The following is a 25,410-nucleotide window of genomic DNA, read 5'->3' as shown; positions in this document are numbered from 1 at the left end:
CTTGAATTCTTGGTTAGCTTGCCAACTCAGCAAGAAAAGGTTAGTGATGTGATATCAACTACTGCTATAAAAATCACGAGCTTCCTTGCCCTTTAAAAGTTCATAGGAAAGTACAGATAGTTTACCAGAAAGGTACAACTATCAATTCATCTCTAATAATAGCTTAGTGTCAAATGGAACTCTTACTTCAGTCATAGACTCAAATAAACCATATTCTCACCCAACAGATGTTAGCCTAATAGAAAATACTCATTTTGCTGATCTTATGCAATTTCATTTGCATTGTCTGGACTCCTAAACAGAGGATTTTAAAAAAGAAACATATTATCTTGCATGCTATCCATACAACATCACTGGAAAATGATGTCTCATTGATTGAAGAAAATATTTGCATTGATTTGTCATTTCTTATAACATGGAGTAGGAGTGGAAAGTTATCAGCTTCCAGCACAGAACATGCTCTGGTGTCCAAATTCAGGGAATGGACTATCAACTCATTAGTTCTAAGCATAAGTAAAGAGGCAAACCAGGCAGAAATCAAGGCCTAGGTATCACACAGAATCATAAGCTTAGGAGCAGAGAATTATCCTTAGTGCAGGCCAGGGTCCAATCTAAGATAGCAAGAAGGACTGAGAATACCAGAAACGTAATCAAGCTAGGTGTCACAGGCTGAGGCCAGGTCAGGCAAAGTCCAGGGGCAGTCCAAGGTCTGTAGCTGGTGAGCAAAGAGGGTCCAATGCGCCAAAACCAAATCACAGTCCAGGTATCGCAGGTCAGAGGTTCAGAAGCCGAAGTCAGGGGGTCCAGAAGCCAAAGTCAAAAGCCAAAGTGGCTGCTAGAACATCAGGTAAGTGACTAGTTGCTTCCACAAAGCCTCCTCCCAAAGCCCACAGCTATATAGCCCTCTGCTGGCTGTTGCCCATTTGGGCTAATTGCTGGCTCAGAGAGGCAGCCAGGATCCTGCTGAGACTCAAGCATCCTCACTCTAGAAGGGCCAGAATCCTTTCAAAACTCAGGGCTCAGGGAGCGTCTTGCTCGTGAGCGTGCCGCCCTCCTCCGATCCCTGAGGTCCTGACAAAGGCGGTCACGCACACGAGCCACCCGAGAGGGTGAGGCAGGGGGGCTTGGATCTTCTCCAGCAGGGGGCAGGGGCACTGGTGCAGGTGGCAGGGGCACAGTTTCTTCTGCAGGCTCAGCTTCTTCTGCAGGGTCCCCAGTACCCGTGACACTAGGCAGAGATGAAGCACAGATAAAAAGGGTTTAGATACAGATGTCAGATCCAAATTGTAAGCAAGGCCTCCAACCAAGAGACAAATCACCTGGAACAAGTTCTGAGCCCTGACCTAGTGGGAAAAAGATTATCCCTGAAGGCCAGCTGAGTAGTAGATACTGCAATCTTTTTGGTACCCTTGAGTCTCATAACTGGGTGATGCTGAAACTCAGATCTTATTCCACTGAGCTTTCAGTGGCTACAGATGGACAGTAGTCCCAGTGTTCTAGCACTGGAATAGCTCAATAGTTGCTGAGGTCCATGACATGAAAGCCCATCTTAGTGTCTTACTGAAATGTTCTTTTCCATCTTTCGAATGTGGCCTCTGGTGTGTTTAAGTGAACACTGTATTAGGCATAGTGCAGAGTCTTCACCTCAACTATGACTCCAAGATTCGTCATCTGTAAAACAGGAATGGAAGGAAACTAACTGACAAGATCATTGTAAGGATGACCAGGGTAAGTATAAAACAGGTTTCTGATTTTTTGTTGCTATTCAATTCACTTCTGCATTGTGGTGGTGAATGATCATTTGAAGATGGGTAGGGGGAAGCACTCCTCTGTTGATCTTTTTGTCAGTAACATTCGACTCTGCTGACCAGTCTGTCTTGGGGTGCCATTTGAAACTTCAGGAGGGTACACAAGGAGTGGTTCTGTGCAGGTTTAATTCCTTTCTGTATAATCAGAGACAGAGAATGGTGAGAAAAGAAGAGAAGCTGTCAGCAGTTTGGAATTCTGTTCTCACCTCTGTGATGTTTCATATCTAAATGAGACTACTTAGTGAGATCATAAAAGAGATTAGGAATATAGGCATGCATGTCTATATTGGGTCTATGATGGGCATTGTAACTACATGGTGACTTGCCTGTCTGGTGTGAAAGTTGCAAACATCATGTTTTGCCTAGATAGGCAGATAAGTAGTACAGAGAAGGAGTCAGCAGCCATGTTGCATGTTGGCATCGATGACATTGTGCAATGCAGTTGTGCGGTCCAGGAAGGCAGGGGGAAAAACTAGGCAGAAGTCTAAAGACCAGAATCTGCAATGTAGCATTCTCAGAACTGCTTCATGTGCTGCATGCAAAGCCAGCTAGACAAACAGATGAGGGGTCTCAATGTGTAGATGAGCAAAAGGTGCCAGGAGGAAGACTTCAGATGTTTTAGGTCAGGCGTGTCAAACTCATTTGTTATGAGGGCCAGATCTGGCTTTCTTCTTTCCTTGATGGTCGGAACAAAGGGTGGTGATTGGGGGAGAATTGTCCCGGAGGCGTGCACTTAATTGTGGGGTGCCTCAGGGGGCGGTGCTCTCCCCGATGTTGTTTAACATTTATATGCACCCCCTTGCCCAAATTGTCCAGAGGTATGGGTTGGGTTGCCACCAGTATGCTGATGACACTCTGCTCTATCTACTGATGGACGGATGGCCTGACTGTGTCCCAGAAAATCTGGATCTGGTGCTGCAAGCTGTGGCAGGTTGGCTCAGCCTGAGTCGATTGAAGTTGAATCCAGTGAAGACAGAGGTCCTTTGCCTGAGTCATGGTGGCCTGGGCAGGGAAATTCCCTTACGAGCATTTGACGGTGTGCCACTGACAATGGCGCACAAGGTCAAGAGCTTGGGGGTGCTGCTGGAGCCTGCCCTGACAATGGAGGCCCAGATAGCAGCCACTTCTAAATCCACTTTCTTCCATCTAAGGCAGGTGAGGCAGCTGGTCCCCTTCCTGGAGCACAACGACCTGGCAACAGTGATCCATGCTATGGCCATCTCGAGGTTGGACTACTGTAATGCCCTCTACTTGGGGCTGCCCCTGTGCTGAACACGGAAACTACAGCTAGTGCAGAATGCTGCTGCCTGGCTGTTATTAGGGCTCCCAAGATGGGAGCACATTCTGCCGGGGCTCCGGAGTCTGCACTGGCTGCCGATAATATACCAAGTCCGATACAAGGTGCTGGTTATTACCTTTAAAGCCCTATATGGCCTAGGACCTGCCTACCTTAGAGACCATCTCTCCCCACATGTTCCCCAGAGGGTACTTCGATCTGGATCGCAAAATCTATTGGTAATCCCCAGGCTGAAGGAGGCCAAACTAAAGACCACCAAAGAGAGGACCTTCTCGGTTGCAGCCCCCCACTGGTGGAACCAACTGCCAAAGGAAGTGAGGGCCTTGTGGAACCTTGCTCATTTCCTCAGGGCCTGCAAGACTGCTCTCTTCCAGCTGGCTTTTAATTGACGCACAGCCTACATCGTAGGAATTTGGAGAAATGCTGTCGCCACCGGAAATATACAACATCTGATGAGATTAGCACCAAACCTATTTGAATTGTTTTAAACTGTGGAATTTGTGATTTTATAATATAATTGTTTTAATTGTTATTATGATTTTATGTTGTGAGCCACCCTGAGCCTGCCTTGGTGGGGAGGGCAGGATATAAATAAAATAAAATAAATAAGTGAGGCCTTGTTGGGTCGGGTCATGTGTGTCATAAAATGTAATGCTAGGTAGTGGAGACAAACTTTATAAAGGACACAGACAAACACAATTAAAGATTTTTTAAAAATCTTTTAAATAAAACATGCTTAAAAGATTAGCACTCTTACAGTATTTTATTTAACAGTCTCTGATAACTGAGGGAAGCAAGAGAGAGGGAGCAGACTTGCTTGTGGGCCTGTAAGGGCCTTTTGGGGGCCTGATCAGCCCCCAGGCTGCATGTTTTACACCCCTGTTTTAGGTCCTGTGGAACTTTCTGGGACAAGCCCAACCTGTACAAAATAGACCCATTTCCGTTGAACTGAAAGAGAACCAGACTGCTGGTGCTTCATATCAAAAAGCTGGCAGAGTAACCTTTAAACTGGGAAAAAGCTGACAGGAGCTAGAGAGCCTCCAACTCAGAATGACTCATCCTAAATAGATGGTGTTGTAAATGCTGATGAATATAGTGGTCGGAGAGTGTGGAGTGAGATGGGGTGGTGGTGACCATCAGAGGGCCTTTTAGACCAGGTGGTGCTGGGAAGCCATGAGTAATGGACAAGGGCAGAAGATTCAGAAACACCCTGTAGTGGGGAGGGTTTGGCCTGACACCTATTCCATTGGCTGGGCTGGGTTCATGTTGTTTGCTACTGTGGGTGGGAAAGGCATACCATTAGGGTTTTGAGGGACCAATTGGGTGTGAGAGCCAGTTGGGCAGAGTTGCCTATTGGGCAATGCCTTTAAAGTAGTGTTGAGTCACATATGGGATTAGCCGGTGAAGGAGAGCTAGGTGAACAGTGTGTAATGAGAAATGGGGCTCCATTAGGCATGGTTACCTCAAACTATGCAACAATAATGGAAGAAATTTGTCACATTTCTGGTAGTGATTATTACTTGTTGGGGAGCTGGAGTGCTTAGTGCTAAATTCTAATGTAGATATAGTGGGCATTTCAGAAATCTGATAATTGGGAGAAAATCAATGGGTCACTGATACCACTGGATAGAAACACCATAGGCAGAGAGGGATATGTTTGGTGCAATGTTACTTTGTATACCAAAGAGGGCATATGGTCAAATAAACTGGAAAACATTCAAGGAAGAAACTCCTCTACAGAATGCTATGTGCAGAGAAACCAGACCCTAAGCATTACTTAAAAGAAGGTGTGTACTATGGCTTCCCTAACTGAAATCATGAGGCAGATCTCAAGACAGAGAAGGAAATAGGAGGTGACTAAAATGAAAAAAGTTGTAAGACTGGGTATCATAATAATAACAAAATTAAATTTTATTTATATCCCGCCCTCCCCGCCTAGGCAGGCTCAGGGCGGCTAACAACATTTATAAACATACAGTACAATAAATATAAGGCTTTAAAATTAACATTATTTAAAAACCAGTCAGTATACAATTAAAATTTAACTTAATCTGACAGTGACGGTGGTATTTCCAACGCTAATTTCTTTCAGTTTACATAGTAACACAGGTCTTTAAACAGAACCATATTGGTGGGTTCCTTTGTTAAACAGCCATAATTCAGCAGTCCGTATACGCTAGCTTGAAGAGGGTGGTCTTGCAGGCCCTGCGGAACTGATCAAGGCTCCGCAGGGCCCGCACCTCCTCCGGGAGCTGATTCCATAGGGAAGGGGCCGCGATTGAAAAGGCCCGTGCACGAGTGCTCTGAAGTTTAGCCTCTTTCGGCCCAGGGATAGTCAGTTTATTTTTCCCGGCTGACCTCAGTGCTCTCTGGGGCTCATATGGGAAAAGACGGTCCCTCAGGTAGGCCGGTCCTCGGCCATATAGGGCTTTAAAGGTAATGACCAGCACTTTGTACTGGACCTGGTATGTAATCGGCAGCCAGTGCAGTTCGCGTAGCCCCGGCTGTATATGCTCCCACCTCGGGAGTCCTAACAACAGCCTGGCCGCCACGTTCTGCACTAGCTGCAGCTTCCGGGTTCGGCACAAAGGCAGCCCCAAGTAGAGGGCATTACAGTAGTCCAATCTTGAGGTGACCGTCGTGTGGATTACTGTTGCAAGGAACAAGGTGACGCTCTAGGAAAGGGGCCAACTGCCTCGCCCGCCTCAGATGGAAGAATGCTGACTTGGCAGTGGCTGCTATCTGGGCCTCCATTGATAATGAAGGCTCCAGTAAAACACCCAAGCTCTTTACCTGGCGCACTGCTTTCAATGTCGCGCCGTCGAAGGCCGGGAGAGATATTTCCTTTCCCAGAGCGCCGCGACCCACACAAAGGACCTCTGTCTTCGTCGGATTCAGCTTCAGCCCACTCAGCCTAAGCCACGTTGCAACAGCCTGCAAAGCCTGATCCAGATTCCCTGGGACGGAGTCGGGCCGGCTGTCCATTAGTAGATAGAGCTGGGTGTCATCTGCATATTGATGGCAACCCAGCCCAAACCTCCGGGCAATCTGGGCAAGGGGGCGCATATAGATGTTGAACAACATCGGGGAGAGAACTGCTCCCTGAGGCACCCCACAATCTAGTGTGCGCCTCTGGGACCGCTCGCCCCCAATCGCCACCCTTTGTCCCCGACCCAAGAGGAAGGAGGAAAGCCATTGTAAGGCCAACCCCCTAACCCCTATGTTGGCAAGGCGGCGGGTCAGTAGCTGATGGTCGACTGTATCAAATGCCGCCGACAGGTCTAACAGCATCAGCACCGCAACACCGCCTCGATCCAGTTGCCGCTGAAGGTCATCCACCAAGGCGACCAGCACCGTCTCCGTCCCATGGCCCGGCCGGAAACCGGACTGGCACGGGTCCAGGACGGAAGCGTCATCCAGAAACCTCTGTAGCTGCAACGCCACTGCCCTCTCAATAATTTTACCTAAAAATGGTAAATTAGACACCGGACGGTAATTTGCCAATTCGGCCGGGTCTGCTGTACATTTTTTCAGGAAGGGGCGGACCAAGGCCTCTTTCAGAGGTGTTGGAAAACGCCCCTCTAAGAGGGATCTATTTATGATGTCCCGTAAAGAACATCTAAGCTCCCTCTGGCAAGATTTAATCAGCCAAGAGGGGCAAGGGTCCAAATCACATGTTGTTGGGCGAGCAGCAGAGAGGATTCCGTCGACTTCCTCCAGGCTGAGGGGGTCGAAGTGGGTCATAAGTTCAGTCACATTGATTGGGCCAATATATGCCTGTGCCAAGCTGAGGGAACAAGTGTTTCTAAACTTCAAAAATGACTGTGCATGGGAAGAGCTGGGGGTAGAGGTAAGGACAACTCTGGAGTTGGTTCTGAGTAGGCTCAAGACCTCTGATGTAAGACATACATGTTGTTGCACTACCTGGGAACAGTGATAAAGCTATTAAGTTCATCTTTCATGCCAACAGAAATTTGTCCCCAAAGTCCAAAACAATCACTTTTGATGAGAGGAAGAAAATTTTAAGAAGAAAATTAGAAGTCGTGTCAGAACATATCAGAAAAAGTACTGCTATATCTGTGTGGCTGGCAACCCAAGACAATGAAGCCATCAAAAGCAAAAAAAGACTTATTTTTAAAAGTGTAATGTTTCCCTGATTGAGGTGAACAAAAAGAAGTTCAGAGGTTCAGGAAAAAACAAATGTATGTTGAAAATAAGGTGAGCAAAAAGACAATTTGAAACTCAGATGATCAAAAATATTAAGATCATCAACAACAAAACAGATTTCTTCACATTTTACAGGAGCAGGAAACTGACTGGGGAAGTGATTAGGTCTTTGGATGACAGATGGGTTACTTGGGGGATGGCAGAGAAATTGAATGGCTTTGTTGCTACTGTTTTCACTATTTAAAATGTATGGTGTACATCTATGTTAGAGCTGCTGTTTTAGGGGAGGGTGTCTGTAGAACTGAGTCAAACTGATATAATGAGAGAACTACTAGTAAAACTGAAAACTAATCAGTCTACTGGTTCAGATGACATACACTTGAGAGTTCTTGAAGATTTCAGATCTGAAATTGTTGATCTACTATGTAACTTTATCCTAGACAAATGGAAAGTAGAAGGTGTCACACCAAATTTTATAACGGGGTCCAATGGAGATCCAGGGAATTACAGGCCAGTGAATTAATAAAACAATTAAAGAGAGAAAGCACATTGAGGAACAAAGGCTACTAAGGAAAATCAGCATGGCTCTGCAAAGGGAAATCCTTCCTTACCAACATTTTGGAGTTCTTTGAGCAGGTTTGTGAATAAGGATGATCCAATAGACATCATATGTCTGCATTTCTAAAAGGTTTTTAACACGGTACCTCACCAAAGACTCCTGAGTAAGCTTAGCAATCATGAGATAAGAGCACAGATTTTCTTATGAATTAAAGGTTGGTTATATGGCAGGAAACAAGGAGTAGGAATACATGAACAATTCTCACAATTGAGAGAAATGAGCAATGGTGTCCCCAATTATTGGTATTGGGACTGATGCTATTTAATTTTTTCCTAAATGATCTGGAATTAGAAGTGAGCAGTGCAGTAGGCAAGTTTGAAAATGAAGCCATAGGGGTGTGTTTTCAGATATATCTGGTCTGATGGCAAGCACTTGAGAGTTCTTAAAGATCTTAGATTTGAAACTGTTGATCTGTTATTATCTCTCTTGCTCTCCCTCTCTCCCTCCATCTATCCATGAAATATTATGGAATAATCAGAAGTACCAGGAACCAGTGTTTTAAGGCTCCTTAAATTTTCTTTAATTGTACCAGGTTTTTGTTCTTTCCAGGGCTTAATAACTTACCATATTGGATTGGCTTTGATTCTGTCCTTTTAAATGGATTTTGTTGGTCTTGCAACATTGTATTCTTTGTGAAAATTGCTTCCTATTGGGTTCATTTTGTCATTTGATTCTTGGGTTTGACATTCCCTTTGATTCTAGAGTTTTACATTGGTGCAGATTCTCCAGTTTTACACTTGGGCTTGCAGCAGGGGTCCTATTCCATTGTCTTGGAAGATTCTCTTGTTTGACATTGGGTTGGATTCTTACCTGGTTAACATTTCTAGTTACTAGGATTGCCACTTGCCATATTTCCCCACAGTTCTCCTGGCATTGCTTGTTCTGCTTTGGTTCTTTGGGTTTGTTGGTTCTGTCTGCTTTGAGATGCTTTTGGCCAGTGGTTGCTTTGCTTGTTCTTGTGTCTTTGGCTATTCTTTGCCCTGGAGAGAACATGGAATTCCTTTCCCATCCCTCACATAACAAATAGCAAATGATGGTTGGGGACACCTTGCTCAGGGACACACAGAATTTGACCTCTTGGTCCAATTCACTTGAAATTTGGGACTTATTTAAAGAACAGGCACCAGCAGCTCTGCTGAAAATTTTCTTTAAAAAACAGCCCCTCCAGCCCTCTGGAAATATTCCACATATAGAATAATGGAGCCTAAAATATTGGAATCCTGTTGTGGGGAGGTGAACAATCTTGGATCTGAATCCCCAACACTGTGGTGCTGCCTCATTTGGAATGCTGTTTGCAGCTCTAGTTTGCAAATCTGAGAAAAGATATTGCAGATCTGGAAAAAGTACAAAGGAGGCCAACTAAGATGATTAATTGGTTGGAACACCTTTCCTATGATAAAAGGTTAAAATGTCTGGGGGTTTTTAGTCTAAAAAGAAGACGGCTAAGAGAAGACATGACAGAGTTTTATAAAATTATGCATAAGGCATAGAACATAGAATGCTGTCTTTCTGTTGTACCTGGCTTATAAATTTAATCTCCTCTTGAATTCCACCAAGTTAACTGCACTGATCTATGCTTCTCTAATCTCAAGATTGTACTATCACAGTACACTAGACATAGGGCTGCCCGTGAAAAAACCAGAAACTGCAGTTTGTGTAAAATATAGCAGCTAATTTTTTGACTGGGTCTAGCCATTGCAGTCACATGAAACCATGATTGGATTAACTGCATTAGCTGTTGAGGCCCGATTTCATGTTATAATGTTAATGGGCCCACCCTGGGGCAGTTCCATATAGTCAGGTTCTGAGCATTCTGTGTTGAAACCTCAGTGCTCAAGTCTGGGGTGGGTGGGGGGGGGGGGACATGGCAACATGAAGATGGAACTTAACCTTTCTATGAGACTTTTTAGGAGAGCATAGAAAGCAGAGCTCCTTTGTACCCACTTTTTCTCAATTTTGTCATGTAGCTCTCTGAAGGTGCTTGTAAAGATTTGTTTTAGATTATAATGGTGTGTTATGACATATTGTATTGAACCGTTATTGGAAATCACTTCTGCTTGTAGTGGAAAAGAGATATACAAAGGTCTAGAATTAAGTATTGTCTACACACATTGGATCAAGACTGCCCTTCAGAATGTGATACTTTGTACCTGGATAAATGTTGCAGTGTATCAGAATAATATCAATGCAGCCTTTTCTGGTTGGTAATTTAAAAAAGCGGCACTGAAAGTTAAATCCAAACCAAGGCCTTATCACCTCAGGCAGAAGAAATCTGATAAATTCTGTGTCTGTTTTTGCATAGACCATCTCCCATTTTATATGAGGGTAGAAGGGCATATGAATAAGTGCTAAGAGAGAGTTCATGCCCTCCTATCAATCACTCCATGACTATTGCAGCAAATTTCTATTTGCATGTGTGAAACAGCCACTATAGGCAAAGTTGTTATATCCTATCCCAACCACAGTATCTTACTAATGGGGACAGTTCACACTTTCAATTGTGAGTCATTTAAAGTGACATCCTAAGCAGAGATACATAGAGGACAACAGACCTAGAAGGGTGCAACTCTGCTCAGGATGCTACTGTTCATATGTGCAGTGTGACATCATAGAGGCATATGGCAATCTCACCAGAACCCACCTATAAAATCCATGCACCAGTCTGCCTCCTGCACTCATTCCTACCTCTTGAAGTTAGATTCATGTAGATGTATATGGCACTGACCAAATTATCTTCCTATAAAAGCTTCCCAACCAGGCTGGCTCACTGGTCTGAACAACAGGGAGAGTTTGTCAGCTCCTTCCTTTGGTGGAGTCTAGATATGATTCCAACATAGGGTTTCCTTCCTTAAGGTGGGGTTTTGAATTTTCCAGTCATGGCAACTGATCTCCAGGCTGCAGAGATCAGTGCTCTTGGAGGAAGTGGCAGCTTCAAAGAGTGGACTCTATGGTATACCTAGAATTATTAGAGTGGTATCACATTCCTAACCCACTGAGCTCCCTCTCCTTTCCAAAGCCTACCCTCCCAGACACCTGCCCCCAAATCTTCAAGAATTTCCCAAGCTGGAGTTGGCAACCATATTCTGACAGCCATGTTGCCATGTATCTAGCCTTACCAGGAGGAAGCATATGTGCCAATGCCATCAAGCAAAATCAAAATGAATAAGCAAGGCCCTCTCTTGCAGATACCCTGTCCAAAAAGTCTTCAGTATATCTGCAGGGAACCAGGCAGAACTGTTAAGGAAAGCTGGAAATGTCTGGAAATTTTTCACGGTGCTCCAAGTGGAATAAGCAAACCACTCTGTCATACTGCCAGAAGTTTAGATGATGGTAAAATTTTAATGACATCTTAATTTCATGACTTCCTTTTACACAAGCTATCTCCTGATAGCATCCGGAACTCTGAAGAGCTGGATTTACAATGGCATCCTTTCTGGCAGTTCACAGATGGAAAGAGAGACAGACTGTAAACACTTTATTTCTTTTAGCAATTATTTTATTGCCTGGGCTCCAAGCCTAATTATATACTGCTGTATGTTGTATACATTTACTTGTATGTTCTGTACCATTTTAGAGAACTGAGGTTGTCTTTGGTATCTGGGAGGAAGGAGGAAACATGAATTGGGTGGAAAGGTGGCACAGAAATGTTTTAAATAAATAAGTTGACATGCTCACTGAATTCTCCAACCATCTGTAGTTATCAACATTTTAAAACAACATTTTAAAAATGTGATAGTATGTTCATGTACAATACAGCCATGTGTATCACAGCATCTGCAACTCACAGGGTGGCTCACAGGGAATATCCCAGCTGCCAGCATGGAGCCTTGTGAAAGGGGAAGCAATGCCTTACTGAAGAGTGCAAGAAGGTGGCAACTTAGCTGCTGGTCCACAATTGCAGCTTCATGCAGGTGTGCAGCTACTGAATGGCTAGTGGAACCCAATGTGGGTGTAAGTTATTGACATCAAATGCTAACAGCAGGTTCTGTTAGCCACTTGGTCATTGGCACATGGTCCTTTGTTGCTTCCTCATGGCCCCCTCTAGTAAGGTCACTGCCTCCTCCTTCAGTGGTGTTCTGTGGTAGGGATATTCCTTGAGACTCGCCCCTTTAGCCACGGCTGCATTACAGACAAGAAAAGTGGAGCCATGCAATGAATTGTGGAAGTGGTAGCAATTTAGAAATTCCATTCCACTCCTTAACATCTCCCTATCCAGGATTTTCTGAAGCAGGTCCCCCAAACATTTTTGAGAATTCTGACAAAGTGTGGTGAGCACAGCCACAAAATGGTTGCCACAGAGGCAGCCACATAATGGCTGCTGCAACTTACCTTCAGTCACACAGGGAAGGTGTGTTGTGGTAGCAAGTTGTAGCCAAAGCAATATTTTTAATAAGCTGCACAGCCAATCAAACCTCTAATGGCCAATCAGAAGCCTGACCTGGTCCTGCCCACTTTCTAAAAACACTTGGCAGTTGACAGGAAATATGTCAGTGGATACCATGGTGTCCACAGACTCCATGTTGGGGACCCTGCTGTAATGGGCTTAGAGTAGGGTTGCCAGCCTCCAGGTGGGGCCTGGAGATCTCCCACTTTTACAACTGATCTTCAACTGGCAGAGATCAGCTCCCCTGGAGAAAATGGTTGCTTTGAAGGGTGGACTCTATGGGATTGTACCACAGAGTCCACCCTTCAGGGTTTGGGGAGGCCCCTCCCCTCCCCAAACCCTGCCCTCTCTCAGATCCACCCCCAAAGTCTCCAGGTTTTTTTTCCCAGCACAAACCTGGCAACCCTATCTTAAAGCAGGCTGATTTGCCTTCCTTACCTCATCTGTAAAGGCTAGCTCTTAACAGTCTATACCTTCTGGAGGATATTCAGCAATCTGCAGAGGGAGAGAGCATCCAGGTTTGATTCAAATTCAGATTTTCACTCTGTCATGGAAGCTCCCTGGATGACCCAGTCTCAAGCTGACCTACTTCACAGGATTGTTGCGAGGGTAAAATGGAGGAGAGAATGATGTAAACTGCTTTATATGCTTATTGGAGATAAAGGTGCGGTATAGATGAATTAAATAAACAGGAATAACAAATGTTGGATCCTGCACTCTCAGTGAAATATAGCAGTCTTTACAACTGGGTTATCTATGGAGGAAACTCCAGTTGTGAATGACAGTTATAATGCAATGATTTTGTAATATCCAGTGATGTGAGGCTGTAGCTCGGATGTGTGAGTTTTCTTGAATTTGCAGAGTCATTTTAAAATTCAAACTAAAGTCCTAGAGTATGTAGAAACTCTGTGGGAGGCCTATTCTGGCTGTGTTCATGAGTGGTGCAGAGCTCAGCCTCTTTATTCTCAGGTGTAATATTACTTTAAACTTCTAGATAACCGCAGGAAAGAAGTTAGACTACAACAAATCACAGTACCAGCAATTCACAATTTTTAAAAAATAAAAGGCCTTTCTAGCATCTTCTCAGAGGGGAACCCCCCCCCCCCCCCGAAACAGTGATTTACAGCACTGATTCCTTTGGTGTCCTCTGAAGTATTTCCTGGTGTCTACTTCCTTCTTCTCCAAAGCAAAGAGCTAATCCTGGCCTTCCTCCATCTTACTGGAGAAAGAGATACTAGAACATCCGCATAGGAGGATTCTTAGCCTGGAATCTCCCAACATTTTGTGATTGGCCCCAGTTCTCATAGGGGCTATATTGTGTCCACTATCTTACCTTGTTGAATATATGGTCCACTAGAAGGCCCATAGATTCAGCAAGGTTGGGAACTTCTGCCTCATAGATTATGTAATTGTTCTTGTATATGTAATGCATATTTACTATTGTATTGATGCATATCCACTATTGTAATTGTTTTGCTTTCTATAAATCCTCAGTAAACAGTAAAAAAAAGAAAATAGGGGCTGATAAATAAGGATAGGTGGAGGGCATGCAATGGTACTCATGGAATATGGTTTATAATGCTTCCTCTAGTGTCTTCTACAGAACAAAGACAACATAAGCATTCAGTTCTAGAGGAAGTCCTTTGTCTTCATGAGAAAATGCAAAAAAGGGTAGATAGCATGGGAACAGGGCACTTAGGGAAATTCCTGCAAATTTGAGGGTGGAGCTTGCAGAGGGTAGAGTTTTGGGAGGGGAGGGAGCTCAGCTGAGACTTGATTTCATAGAGTCCACACTCTAAAGTTGCCATTTCCTCCAGGGGAACTGGTCTCTTAGTCTGGGGATCAGTTGTAGTTCCAGGAGAATTCCAGGACTCATCTGGAGGCAAGCAACCATAAGGCCAATGCACCTCATCAGGTTTAGCATTGTGAGGGAATATGATCCATGTCAATTTGCAGTAAAACTGTCAGAGGGCCCTTGTAACTGAAGTTTTATAGCTGGCTGCTAATGCTTTCAAAGGTTTTTGGCCACTGGGTTTAAAAGGCAAAACAAAAAAAACCCACATCTATTTTACTTGCCTTATATTGGAAAGTTACTGTAGCCCAAATCTAGAGGGACTCCCTTGCTTCAATGGAGACAACATTTGAGCAACATGAACTTTAGGACTTGCACACTCCTTTTAGCATACTAAAATAGCTGCTGGAGGGTTCTTTTGGGATGGAAAGGCGAAGTCCAAATGTCTTAAGAAGAAATAAAATGTGGTTTGTGGTTGAATGTGAAATACGAGGGCTGCCACTTGATTTTAAAAAACCTTCAGCCACTGATTGTGTGAATTTTAATGGGTTAATTGATTCAGCTACAGGTACCATCTCATAAAATACATTCTCTTCTGTGTTTTTAGAGGTTGTCTTCTAAAATGGCACCTGAAATGCATGTATTTATAAGTACTTTCATAAAAATAGAATTAATCACCTTTTTAAAAATGCTGATTAATATCAGGGACACCTTTTAATCAATTAAACATTCTTAATTAATCTAATTGATTAGTTGTTATAGTCTTAGTAAGCACTAACTACTGTGAAGAGCTCTGGAAACTTATGGTTTAGGCTACTGAATTCTCTGGGCATCAGAACTTTTAAGAGCCAGTTTGGTGTAGTGGATAAGTGCGCAGACGCTTATCTGGGAGATCCGGGTTTGATTCCCATTCCTCCACTTGCACCTGCTGAGATGACCTTGGGTCAGCCATAGCTTTCATAGAAGCTGTCCTTGAAAGGGCAGCTGCTATGAAAGCACTCTCAGCCCCACCTACCTCACAGGGTGTTTGTTGTGTGTGTGGGGGGGAAGGTAGAGGAGATTGTGACTGCTCTGAAACGCTGAGATTCAGAGTATAGGGTGGGATATAAATCCAAATCAACTTTTCTTTAGACAGACACAAGAATCAAATTTTACATAAGATTGGTGGGAATTATGAAGCTTGGAAATTGGCCAAACCTGGTATAATTAGTAGGAGTCTGGCTTTTTTGGACAACCTTCTGCTTGCAGCAGCCAAACCAGATACGAAAAAGGGACACTACATTCTTGGGTTATTTTATAACTTCATGCACAAAGGACTGTTTATTTAGTCTTCAAAACACCCAAGTCCATGGTGCAGCTCTGCAGCATAACTGCAAGAAATGCATTATCTTGTGGGAGCCTTTATTTAAAGGTTGAATGAACTGATGTTAAATGGAATCCATGAAAATTCTAGTTGTCAAGTAGATTTTCCATACAAATCCAGACTGGAAAATGGGATGGAAGAACTCTTTCAGTTAGTTTCATACATGCCAGCATAGCCTTCCTTTGAACTTCAATACCAACAGCATTTGTATAGAACAGTAGCTTCTGCCCACAGGAATTCCTGCACTAATGGTGCAGTGTAGTCTGAAGAAGAATAACACCCTTCTCCAATGGACTAAGAAGGGTGTAATTCTACTTAGGACTTCATTGCAAACCAATTTGGTAATGTTTGTGCTGCCAGTTCAATAAGGATTAAACTATAACTGATACTCTCTGCACCATCCCATGCCAAAAGGAAAGCTGTAAATGTCCCTTCTTTTTCACTGAGAGTGAAAGAAAGGAGGCTGGTGCCTTTGAAAAGGTATGTTGCCATCTGTTCCTGTCCAGGAGGACATAAACAACAGTCTGCTTCTTTTGCTTGAGTTGTAATTTGATTGCAAATTCAAGCTGCACTTCAAAACAACCTTTAAAAGTATGTTATTTATTGAGCACTGAGAATTGTTCTGCAAATATTTGGTTCTCAAATTGTTCTCCTACAGATAGGCCTTTGCCCACCTAGGCCACAAAACAGTCCTGGGTGAGAAATTTGTGGCTTACCTATTACAGTTGCCAAGTTTTGGATCCCATTTTATAACACTCAATGACCACATGCTAGCAACTGTCCCAATTCTCTCTGCCTCTGATTCTTATCCCTCCACATCCAAGATTAGAAAGTTTAAAAACAAAGCTTAAAAACCCTTCATACTATATATCTAGGAAAATGTAGCAAATTTACATATCTGAAGAGTGGACTTTTTTTTTGCCAGAGAAGAAACTTCATTTATTTTCTAAGTATGCAAGAATTATTTGTCTCTGCTTTGGATGTGTTGGAAACTGGTAGAGGGAAATAGTGCTCCTCAGATGTGGACTGAAAGTCGAATGCTGTGGGGAGGATGAGCACATGTGACCCAGTCATGAGTTGGGGGAACACCATATTCAGGCTTTCTAAATCCTTGTTCATTGTCCCACAGCTCGGTGCTGATGTTTAATTGATGAATCCTTAGAGGAAGGGGAATCAGGGGTGATGTCTGTTAGCCTCCTAATCTCTAGGTATAATCTGTCATAATGCCTGTATAGAAAATATTGCTTCATTAGTTGTTGGTGGTGGAAAGCACCATTGAGTCACAACTGACTTATGGTGACCCCATAGCAGGGGCGGCTAAACTGTGGCTCAGGAGCCACATGTGGCTCTTTCACATATATTGTGTGGCTCTTGAAACCCTTATTGGCTGGCTTGGAGAAGATATTTATTTATTTACTTTGGATTTATATGTTACCCACTCTGCAAGTGGACTCTGGGTGGCTAATAGTCATGATAAAAAACAATTTGGATTACAGTTTTAAAATGATAAAAACATGTACAAACAATTTAAAAAGCTAGACATTTGGTGCTATGGAAAAGTTTTAACATAGGTGGATCAGATTAATTTGATGTCTCAGTTCTTCTGTTAATCTGCTAGCAGTTCTACAGATGGTATTGCTCAGCAGCATAGCAGTGGCAGCCTCATCCCACATTAGTTGTTGGAGGCCTGTTGAAAGAATTTGGTTTTACAGGCCCTGCAGAATTGGGAGAAGTCCCGTAGGGCTCTTATGACCTCTAGGAGAGTGTTCCATAATGATGGTACTGCCACTGAGAAGGCCCTGGCCCATGTTGAGCTTAGTCTGGCCTCCCTTGGTCTGGGGATGGATAACCAATTTTGGACCCCGAATGCAGTGCTCTCTGGGGTTTATATGGAGAAAAGCGGTTCCTTAGATAAACAGGTCCTCCGCCATATAGGGCTTTAAGGGTGAATACCAACACTTTGAAACGGACTTGGTACACAATAGGCAGCCAGTGAAGCTCTTTTAGCGCTGGTTGAATGTGCTCCCATTGAGGGAGCCCCATTAACAACTGTGCCACAGCATTCTGCACTAGCTGCAGTTCCGAGTCAGTGTCAAAGGTAGTTCCATGTAGAGGGCATTACAGTAGTCTATTCTCGAGGTGACTGCAGCATGGATCACCATTGCTAAGTTGCAGTGTTCCAAGAAAGGGGCCAACTGCCGTACCCGCCGTAGATGGAAAAAGGCATCTAAAGTTAAAGTTGCTTTCTTTCCACCTCTCATCCCATCTACTTTTTCCTTCCCTCTTTCTTTCCTGTCTTACAGCTCTCAAACATCTGAGGTTTATTCCATGTGGCTCTTATGTTAGGCAAATTTGGCCACGCCTGCCTCATAGGGTTTTTGAGGCAAGAGACATTCAGAGATGGTTTTGCTATTGCTTGCGTCCATATCATGACCCTGCTGTTCCTTGGAGGCATGGCTGGATTAACAATTAATCCAACTAGGCACTGGCCGATGGGCTCCCACAGCTTTAGGGGCCACGGGCCAGCTTTCCCCTCCAGTTCCCCCCCCGCCTGCAGCCCTCTCAGCCTGCACGCACAACCAGCAACTGAGCCGCTCTTTGCTTGACTTGCCCAGTGCAGCTGCTGCTGGAATCATTGCCAAGTTTGCTTCTCTCTGCCTCTCCCCCCGTTTTGTCATAGGGGCTTTTGAGAAGGTGCCTGCAGGCTGCAGTGGGGGCTGTGGGTGGTGGAGTGGGCACTCTGACTCAAGGGGGCCCCTGAGATTTTGACTGCCTATGGTCCTCCACAGGGTTTAATCTGGCACTGCTTGGAGGTCTCTCATCCATTTATTAGCCAGGGACAACCCTACTTAGGTTCCAAAATTTGATGAGATCAGATGAGTTTGGGCTATCCAGGTCAGGGCACATCATTTTTTATTATCCACTGAACTGTATGGTCAATCTCCAAAATTTGTAGCACAGATGGTGGAGTGCGATCTATGTATGTGTACGTAGGTTGCTATGCAGACAGGATCTGGGATGTGTGCAATCAGGGGTGGGTCAGCAAGTGCAATCCAGATTGCCCTTTCCATGTGTACATCTGTACACAGACTAAATACTTGTGCAAGGGTTGTGCTGACTGGTCAGGTGAGTAAGCTTAGAATTTCTCTCAATGTGCTCTTTGTCATCAGAGGTCAAGCTGAGATAATCTCTAAGAGACACAACAGACTTTAGTGATAGCTTTAGGTGGGTTTGCAGTAGAAGAGCATGCATCCAACAAAGCTGATGGGCAGTAGATTCAGGATGGACAAAAGGAAATACTACTTTGCACAGAGACAGATTAAAATGTGGAATTCGCTGCCAGAGGATGTAGTGATGGCTACTGGCCACAGGAATAAACAGCTTTAAAAGAGGATTAGATAGATGAATGGAGGATAAATTTATCAATGGCTACTAGTCATGGTGACTCCAGAGGCACTAAGCCTCTGAATCCCAGAGCCAGGAAGCAACCTCATGAGAAGGCCTCAGCCTCTGTGCCCTCTTGTTAGCTGTCCAGAGGAACTGTTCGGCCACTGTGTGAGACCAGATGCTGGACTAGATGGATCACTGGACTAAGCCAGCAGGGCTCTTCTTACCTTCTTAGCTGAGTCCAGTAGTACCTTAAAGATCAACAAGATTTCCAGGATGTAAGCTTTTGAGAGTCAAAGCGCCTATTGTCAGATACCCATCAGACAGCTATCTTTTGAAGGGAGCTTTGACTCTCAAAAGCGTGCATCCTGGCAATCTTGTTGATCTTTAGTCTGCTACTGAATTCAAATCTGACTTCAGTGATGGCATTTTGATTGTTGGTATGCTCCTGCTCTTCTTCCTTGAAAATCAGGTTGTTTGTAACTGTGGTAAAAATGGTGATCTGTGATGCTGATGGCCGTATTGCTACCCTCCATGAGTGGAGATTGTGCATGTGCAAGAGATAGTCGATGTACCCTGCTTGTCTTTCTTTTGTTCTTTTCAACAAGTATATCCCACCCAAAGAGTCCACACCATTTCCCTCTCCTCTGTTTAATTCACACAAATTCCCTGTGAGTCTCAGGTCACAACAGCCATTGGAAATGGTGATCTGTAGGCTTGCCAACTCTGGAAATTCCTGGGGATTTTGGGAGTGGAGCTTGAGAAGGGTGGGGTTTTAGGGGGCTTCAGTAGGGCATAATGCCATAGAGACCAACTTCCAAAGCATTGGCTTTCTCAAGGAGAACCACTCTGTTGGCTAGAGAGCTCTTATAATTCCAGATCTCTAGTCACCGCCTGAAGGTTGGCAACCTGTGATCTAGGATGACAGTCCCATTTCTACCATCAAGCATTGACTGCGTGTGAACTGGCACTGTTGTATCATTTGTCCACTTTAAATATCCACTTTTAAAATGTATTTCAGTTACTTTCGACAGTTTGCATGGGCAGAATTGTGACTAGTAGTGCAACCCAAAGCAGAGTTACCCACTTCTAAGCATGACTCCCTTGGGTTTATAAAAGCTCGAGTATTGCATTGTACATTGTTAATGGGCAGTTGGAATGGTGTGCCTCCTACCGTTGGGAGAAAGGAGACCTATGAGAGCGAAGAGGAAGCATCCTGCCTGGGTGGAGTTCCAACTGACCATCCTCTTCTTCCACTTGCCAACTGCAGTCGGGGATGCCAGAGGGAGACAAGAAAGCAACCAGAAACCCCTGGGATCATGTTTGCTGAGCAATTCCACTATGAGCACCTTTTTGTTGATATTTTAAGCAATATCTGTTTTGGTTTTCAGCTGCTGCAATGGGAGCCAATGGTTTTGGTCGCAAGGCAAGGTACAATACAACCAGTCGGCATCTACGTAGGTGGAACCAACCGTTCCTTAGCCAAGCGAGCCGAGCCCCTTCTCGGCCCCCTCCTTTATTCTGTCTGCGCCGCTCCTGCTGCAAAGGCAACCCGCCCTCTTCCCTGCTCCTCCGCCCCGCAGCTGCCCCTGCCAACCAGCCCAGCTACTGGAGCCGTGGCTTCCCCACCCACCCAACTCCCAGCAGCAGACGAGAAAATAGAAGAGACGCGTCTGGCTGGCAAAAAAAAAGAACAAGAAAGGGGGAAAAGGGCGTGGACAGCCGCTGGGAAGCAGGCAGCAAGTTCTCTGCAAGATTGCGTATTCTCCCCCCCTCCCCTTTCCAGCGGACCAGGGAACCCATTCAAACCAGTGCAGATCAGACCGCACTGCCCGGAGATGTGCAGGGACAGATCGGGGAGCTGGGAATTGAACCCATTTTTTGTTGGAGTCAAGGGAGAAAAAGTCCCCACAGCAGAGACTTGGCAGCATCCATGGCCGGGAGATGGAGGGGAAACCCCGCCTCCCGGATCGCTGCCGACCCACACCGCAGCCTTCTTCTCTCGCTGCATCCCCCAATGATGGTAGAAGCGGCAACCGACTGTGAATCTCTGTTCTTCCCGCGGACGGCCAAGCCCCCCCTTAAGGCTGCAGGCCGCGCTGAGTGGCTCCCTCATTGCGCCACTTTACATGTTACCGCTCTGCTCGCCTCCCATTTGCTCGCGGCCGGCCTTTATTTGCATACCACGGTGGGCCGCAGCCAATCCGGCTCCAAGCAAGGTGGCCCGCTCTGTGGAAGGCATGGGCGTGGCTGGGCGCGCATGCGCTGCCGGAGCTTCCTTGTGCCTGGGCTTTGATTGCTGTAGGATTCTATCTGCCTCTTCCCTCCTCCTCTCTTGCCTGAAGACTGGGTTGGGTTTGGAGCAGAGGGAAGAAAAGGCAACGCACGGGGATCGCGTTTCCCCGCCCGTTCCTGCTTTCCCCCCGCAGCTAGCAGTCTTTGCAGGTCCTTTTATTATTTTTTTTTCCTTTTGCAAAAAGTGCTCTTCGTCTTTAGCTGCTTTTAAAGAAAAGAATCGTGCAGTTAGTGGCTTTTAAAACGTTTGTTTGGTTTTTTTTTAAAAAAAGAAAGCCGCCGTTTTAATTTTTTTTTTTTTTTGCAAAGAGTAGAATCCAGAAAGCCGTTGTTGGTTTGCGTGGGAGTTTCCCGAGAAAGAGATGTCTTATCAGGGGAAGAAAAATATTCCACGCATCACGGTGAGTTGCGAAGAAACGCTTGCAAATAATGCAGTCGGGGGTGGGGTTGGGGAGCGGCGGATGGGGATCAAGCCCTTTGTGTGCCAAGTGGCGAGGGGGAAAAAAAAGCGTGCGGGCTCTTGCGATCGGGAGAACAATCGCGCCGATATTGCTTTTGGTAAACCCGCGATTTAAGAAAAAAAAAAAGTGCTCACATTGTTGCAAGAGGCGGAACAATGGTTGCTTTGAAGTTGCCCTAGCGGCTACCCATCTGAAGTCTCCCGCCTTTCTCTCGGTGTTGTTTGCGGCCGTAGAGATGCATTGCTCGCTCGCCGCCTCGGATCTTGTTGGGGAAAGACGGCAGATTTTTAAGAGACGCGGCTGGCAGAATAGACGGGAGAGCGAGCCGTCCCACGCCAGCGGGATCTGACGCGGCTGTTTCAGGAGCCCGGGCTTAACGCCTGTGACGCTCTTAAGGAGCTGAGCTGCTTAAACAAACCGACGCTTACTTTGCAGCCCGTTCTGTTTGGGGTCTGCTGGTGGTGGTGCGGGGGGGGGGGCACGGTGGGGGTAGGTGATCTGTGTCAGGGGGATGATGGAGGGCAGGTGGGATTGTGGACTGTGCATGGGTAGCAGACACACGAAACACAATCCGGGTTTGCGCTGAAAGTGGCTAGGGCGGACATCAGGCGTGTGGGTCGCGCGCTGCCACTCACAGCCACCCCCTCCCCCGGTGCCTCAATGGGTGTGTGTGAAGTGGAAGGGGGGGAGTGGAGGGCTTGGCTGGGCTGTTGGATCCCCCCCCCTTTCCTGATGTGATGGCGGCTCTCTTTCCCACCCCCTTTACTCATACAAAGAAAGCTTTGCGAGTGGGGCTTCATGCAAGCGACAAGGCTGGGGTGTGTGGGTTTTCTTCCAGGAGGTAATGGCGCAGCTCAGGCGAGAGGAGCAGATGGGGGTTTCTCCATCTTCCATCTCCTTCCCCCAGCCAGGGGAAAAAAAGCAATGATGAGGGGAAGGAAGGGCAGAAATGATTCTTTAGTGGTACAAGAGAGCCCTGCTTAGTGCCCCCGCCCTTCTTTCTTCCAGCCCGGTTAAGACAAAATAGCATTTATTTCTCCTCTGGAAGGATTTGTCTTACAGTTCGGCATTTCCCCTCTCTCTGTCCCTGCAGGGAATCCTAAGGGAAGAGAAAGGGAACAGTTACGTAAAGTCTCACATTCATTATTGAGGGACTGGGGCTGTCATGGAAACATCCTCGGATGCAGCAGAGTTGCCCCATTTACGAGCCCCTCGGAGCTGGCATCATACATCTTCATAGGAAACGCTGCTTGTTATATGAATGTTATTTGTCATTAAGCATCCTCACTTTCATTTTCTTTACCTATATGACAGCGAGACACGCCCAGGGCACATCTGTCATTGTGAGTCTCTTGTGTAGTATTTGGAAGTCGAGTGCTGCTTCTTATGAATAGATTTTTGAGAAGCAGCTGAAATGGCTAGCTAGCATAGAGAGCAATCTTGATACAGTCCACTTAATTCCACAGATTGACATAATATGTAGAATAAAACAGGAGTCCATTGGCGCCTTAAATATGAGTATAAATTTAGCTTTTAAGGTGCTGCTGGACTCCTGTTTTATTTTGCTGCTACAGGCTCGCTATCTGGCATAGGATGTGGAATCTCTGTAAATTAGCATTTTCTCTGCAATTCCAGATAAGGAGACATTAAAAAAAAGGTGGCAAACATTTGCAAATGGTTGGCCTCTAGCTGGTTGACAGTAATGCAGGCCTTCAGTCATATGATGTGTGGTGTATTGATTCCCCCCCCCCTTTTTTTTCCTCGCCCAAAAATGTCTTGTATGTATAGGAGTGACTGTAGTAATATGGTAAGACAAAATGGGAGGGAGTGGATGAGAATGTTATTAGGTTCAGTTTTGGTGTGTATATTAGGAAAAAAAAACGCTACAGGGTTAATGGAGTTACAACAATAGAAAGGAAGAAAGCACGTGATTTAGCACATATGCTAATTTGCTATCAGCAGCATTTCTCAGTCTAACCAACAACAGAATTGGGGAACTGTAAAGCCAGCATGGAGGTTGAAGTCAATCTTGCCTGGTAACCTTCACCCTTCCAGACTTATTGCCTCTAACTGTAATTTGTGGTATGTGGGTGTGCTTATACTTGTGTATACATATTTCCCCTTGACAGTATTTTGTCTAGATCAGTCTCTCTCTCTCTCTTTGTTTTACTTATCCCTTTTCCTGCCTCTGTCTTGGCTGCTTTCCAAAATATTATACTGGTGCTGCAGATGCAACCTGCTTTTTCCAAAGTCGTCATTTAGTCGCAGGTTACAAGCTAGCAATTGAAGAAGACCAGTGATCTAGACTTGAAATGTGGCAAGTTTCACTGTACCAGCACCCATAAACAGAGCAATCCTAAACAGAGTTACATCCTTTTAAGCCTGTGGACTTGAATGGGTTTAGAAGAATGTAACTCTGCTGAGGATTGTACTGTATCCTTCGTAATCCAGATTAGTAGCATGTATCCAGGACAATGCAGAAGTGCCAGAGCTCAGAGGTATCTGTAGAATAAGCTTCATCTTCAAAGTATTTACTTGGAAGTCAGTTCAAGGGGACTTTATTTGTATGCTGGAGATGCAGCTTAAGTAAAGCAAGTCGAGACAGCTCATTTGCATGATCATTTGCTCTGCACATTTTTATCCTTGCTTGTCATAAATATGTCCCAAATATGATGCAGTACATACACATACCCAACTTTTGAGATGATTTTAGGAAAGCAATTCTGTCATCTTCTGACAGCTGGATGGCCTGCCATATAGGACTGTTGCAGTTCCTTGTGCAGAGAGTATTCAGTTTGCTATTCCTTAGTAATGAAAACTATGCGCCTGATCCTCTGGCGTGGCCCTGTCCATTTGGTCTTTCTGCTCATTCCCAGTTTTGCCCCTTTTTAATAATCTCTTCATTCTGGCCTAAGAACCAAAAGAATGAACTGTGATCCACGTGGTCCCTTGTTCAACTCTAACCTTTGCCATAAACTTTTAAAATGGTTTATGCCAACCTTGCAGGGTTGTTGCAAAATTATCTAATAAAATGAAGGAAGCATTTGGAATACAGGCAGCACTATATAAATGAGAAGCATTTATTGTGTAATACTGATATCCAGCTGTGTGGAAACTGCTTTTTTTGTGAGGCTGTCCCATATAGTTGGGGTGATGTTTCAGTGTCCTTCCCACTTGGGTGGGAGCTGATCTTGTACATCTTGTACAGGAAATTGGCCTGTTGAGAGAATGGGTACCAATTCCATGGCAAAGATCTGCGCATGAGTTGGGAGTTCACTTGATTTTAAGAGTATAGAGCAGAGGTGCCCAACTCATTTGTTACAAGGGCTGGATCTGAAATAAATGGGACTTCGTGAGGCTGGGCCATGTGTGTCATAAAATGTAATGCAAGGACACAGACAAACACAATTAAAGATTTTTTTAAAAAAACTTAAAACATGCTAAAAACACTCTTGCAATATTTTGTTTATTTAACATTCTCTGATAACTGATAACTCTTGCTCGGAGGAACCTCAGCCAATAGAAAGAAGACAGGCTTGGATCAAAAGCAAGCTTTCTCCCCAAGGGGGGGAGCCTCAGCCAAAGGAGAAAATAGAGACTTTGCTCCATAGCTCCTGTGTGATTGAGCAAACCTGGCAAAGCAAGCAATGCAGAAGGAAGCAAGAGAAAGGGAAAAGGAAGTAGATGACAGCCAGTTGCTCGGGGGGCCTAATAGGACCCCTCTAGGGGCCTGATCCAGCCCTTGGGTCACATGTTTGCCACCCCTGGTATAGAGCATTCTTTCCATTAGTATATTATATGACATTGTGGTCGTGTGCTGGGATTTGTGGAGGGTCT

The 25,410-nt window shown here is 45.0% G+C and overlaps 1 protein-coding gene across 4 annotated transcripts in view; it reads left to right on the top strand.

Annotated features, from left to right (window-relative positions):
• The window catches only part of DPYSL2 (dihydropyrimidinase like 2), a 106,827-nt gene that overhangs the window by 9,919 nt on the left and 71,498 nt on the right, over nucleotides 1–25,410 (top strand). The window contains exon 1 of one of the 4 annotated variants that reach the window (XM_060251620.1): nucleotides 21,088–21,513. The exons of 2 other annotated variants lie outside the window; for them this stretch is intronic. In XM_060251620.1, coding sequence (XP_060107603.1) covers nucleotides 21,475–21,513 — 39 coding nt within the window. In that variant the 5' untranslated portion in view covers nucleotides 21,088–21,474. Of the gene's footprint in view, nucleotides 1–21,087; nucleotides 21,514–25,410 lie in introns of those variants that run through there. One more of the 4 variants, XM_060251621.1, reaches the window with a different exon arrangement.

This window comes from Heteronotia binoei, chromosome 12 (genome assembly GCF_032191835.1).
Source record: "Heteronotia binoei isolate CCM8104 ecotype False Entrance Well chromosome 12, APGP_CSIRO_Hbin_v1, whole genome shotgun sequence".
NCBI lineage: Eukaryota > Metazoa > Chordata > Lepidosauria > Squamata > Gekkonidae > Heteronotia > Heteronotia binoei.
The sequence above is the reverse complement of the archived record's forward strand: the minus strand, read 5'-3'. Positions and strand labels throughout refer to the sequence as shown.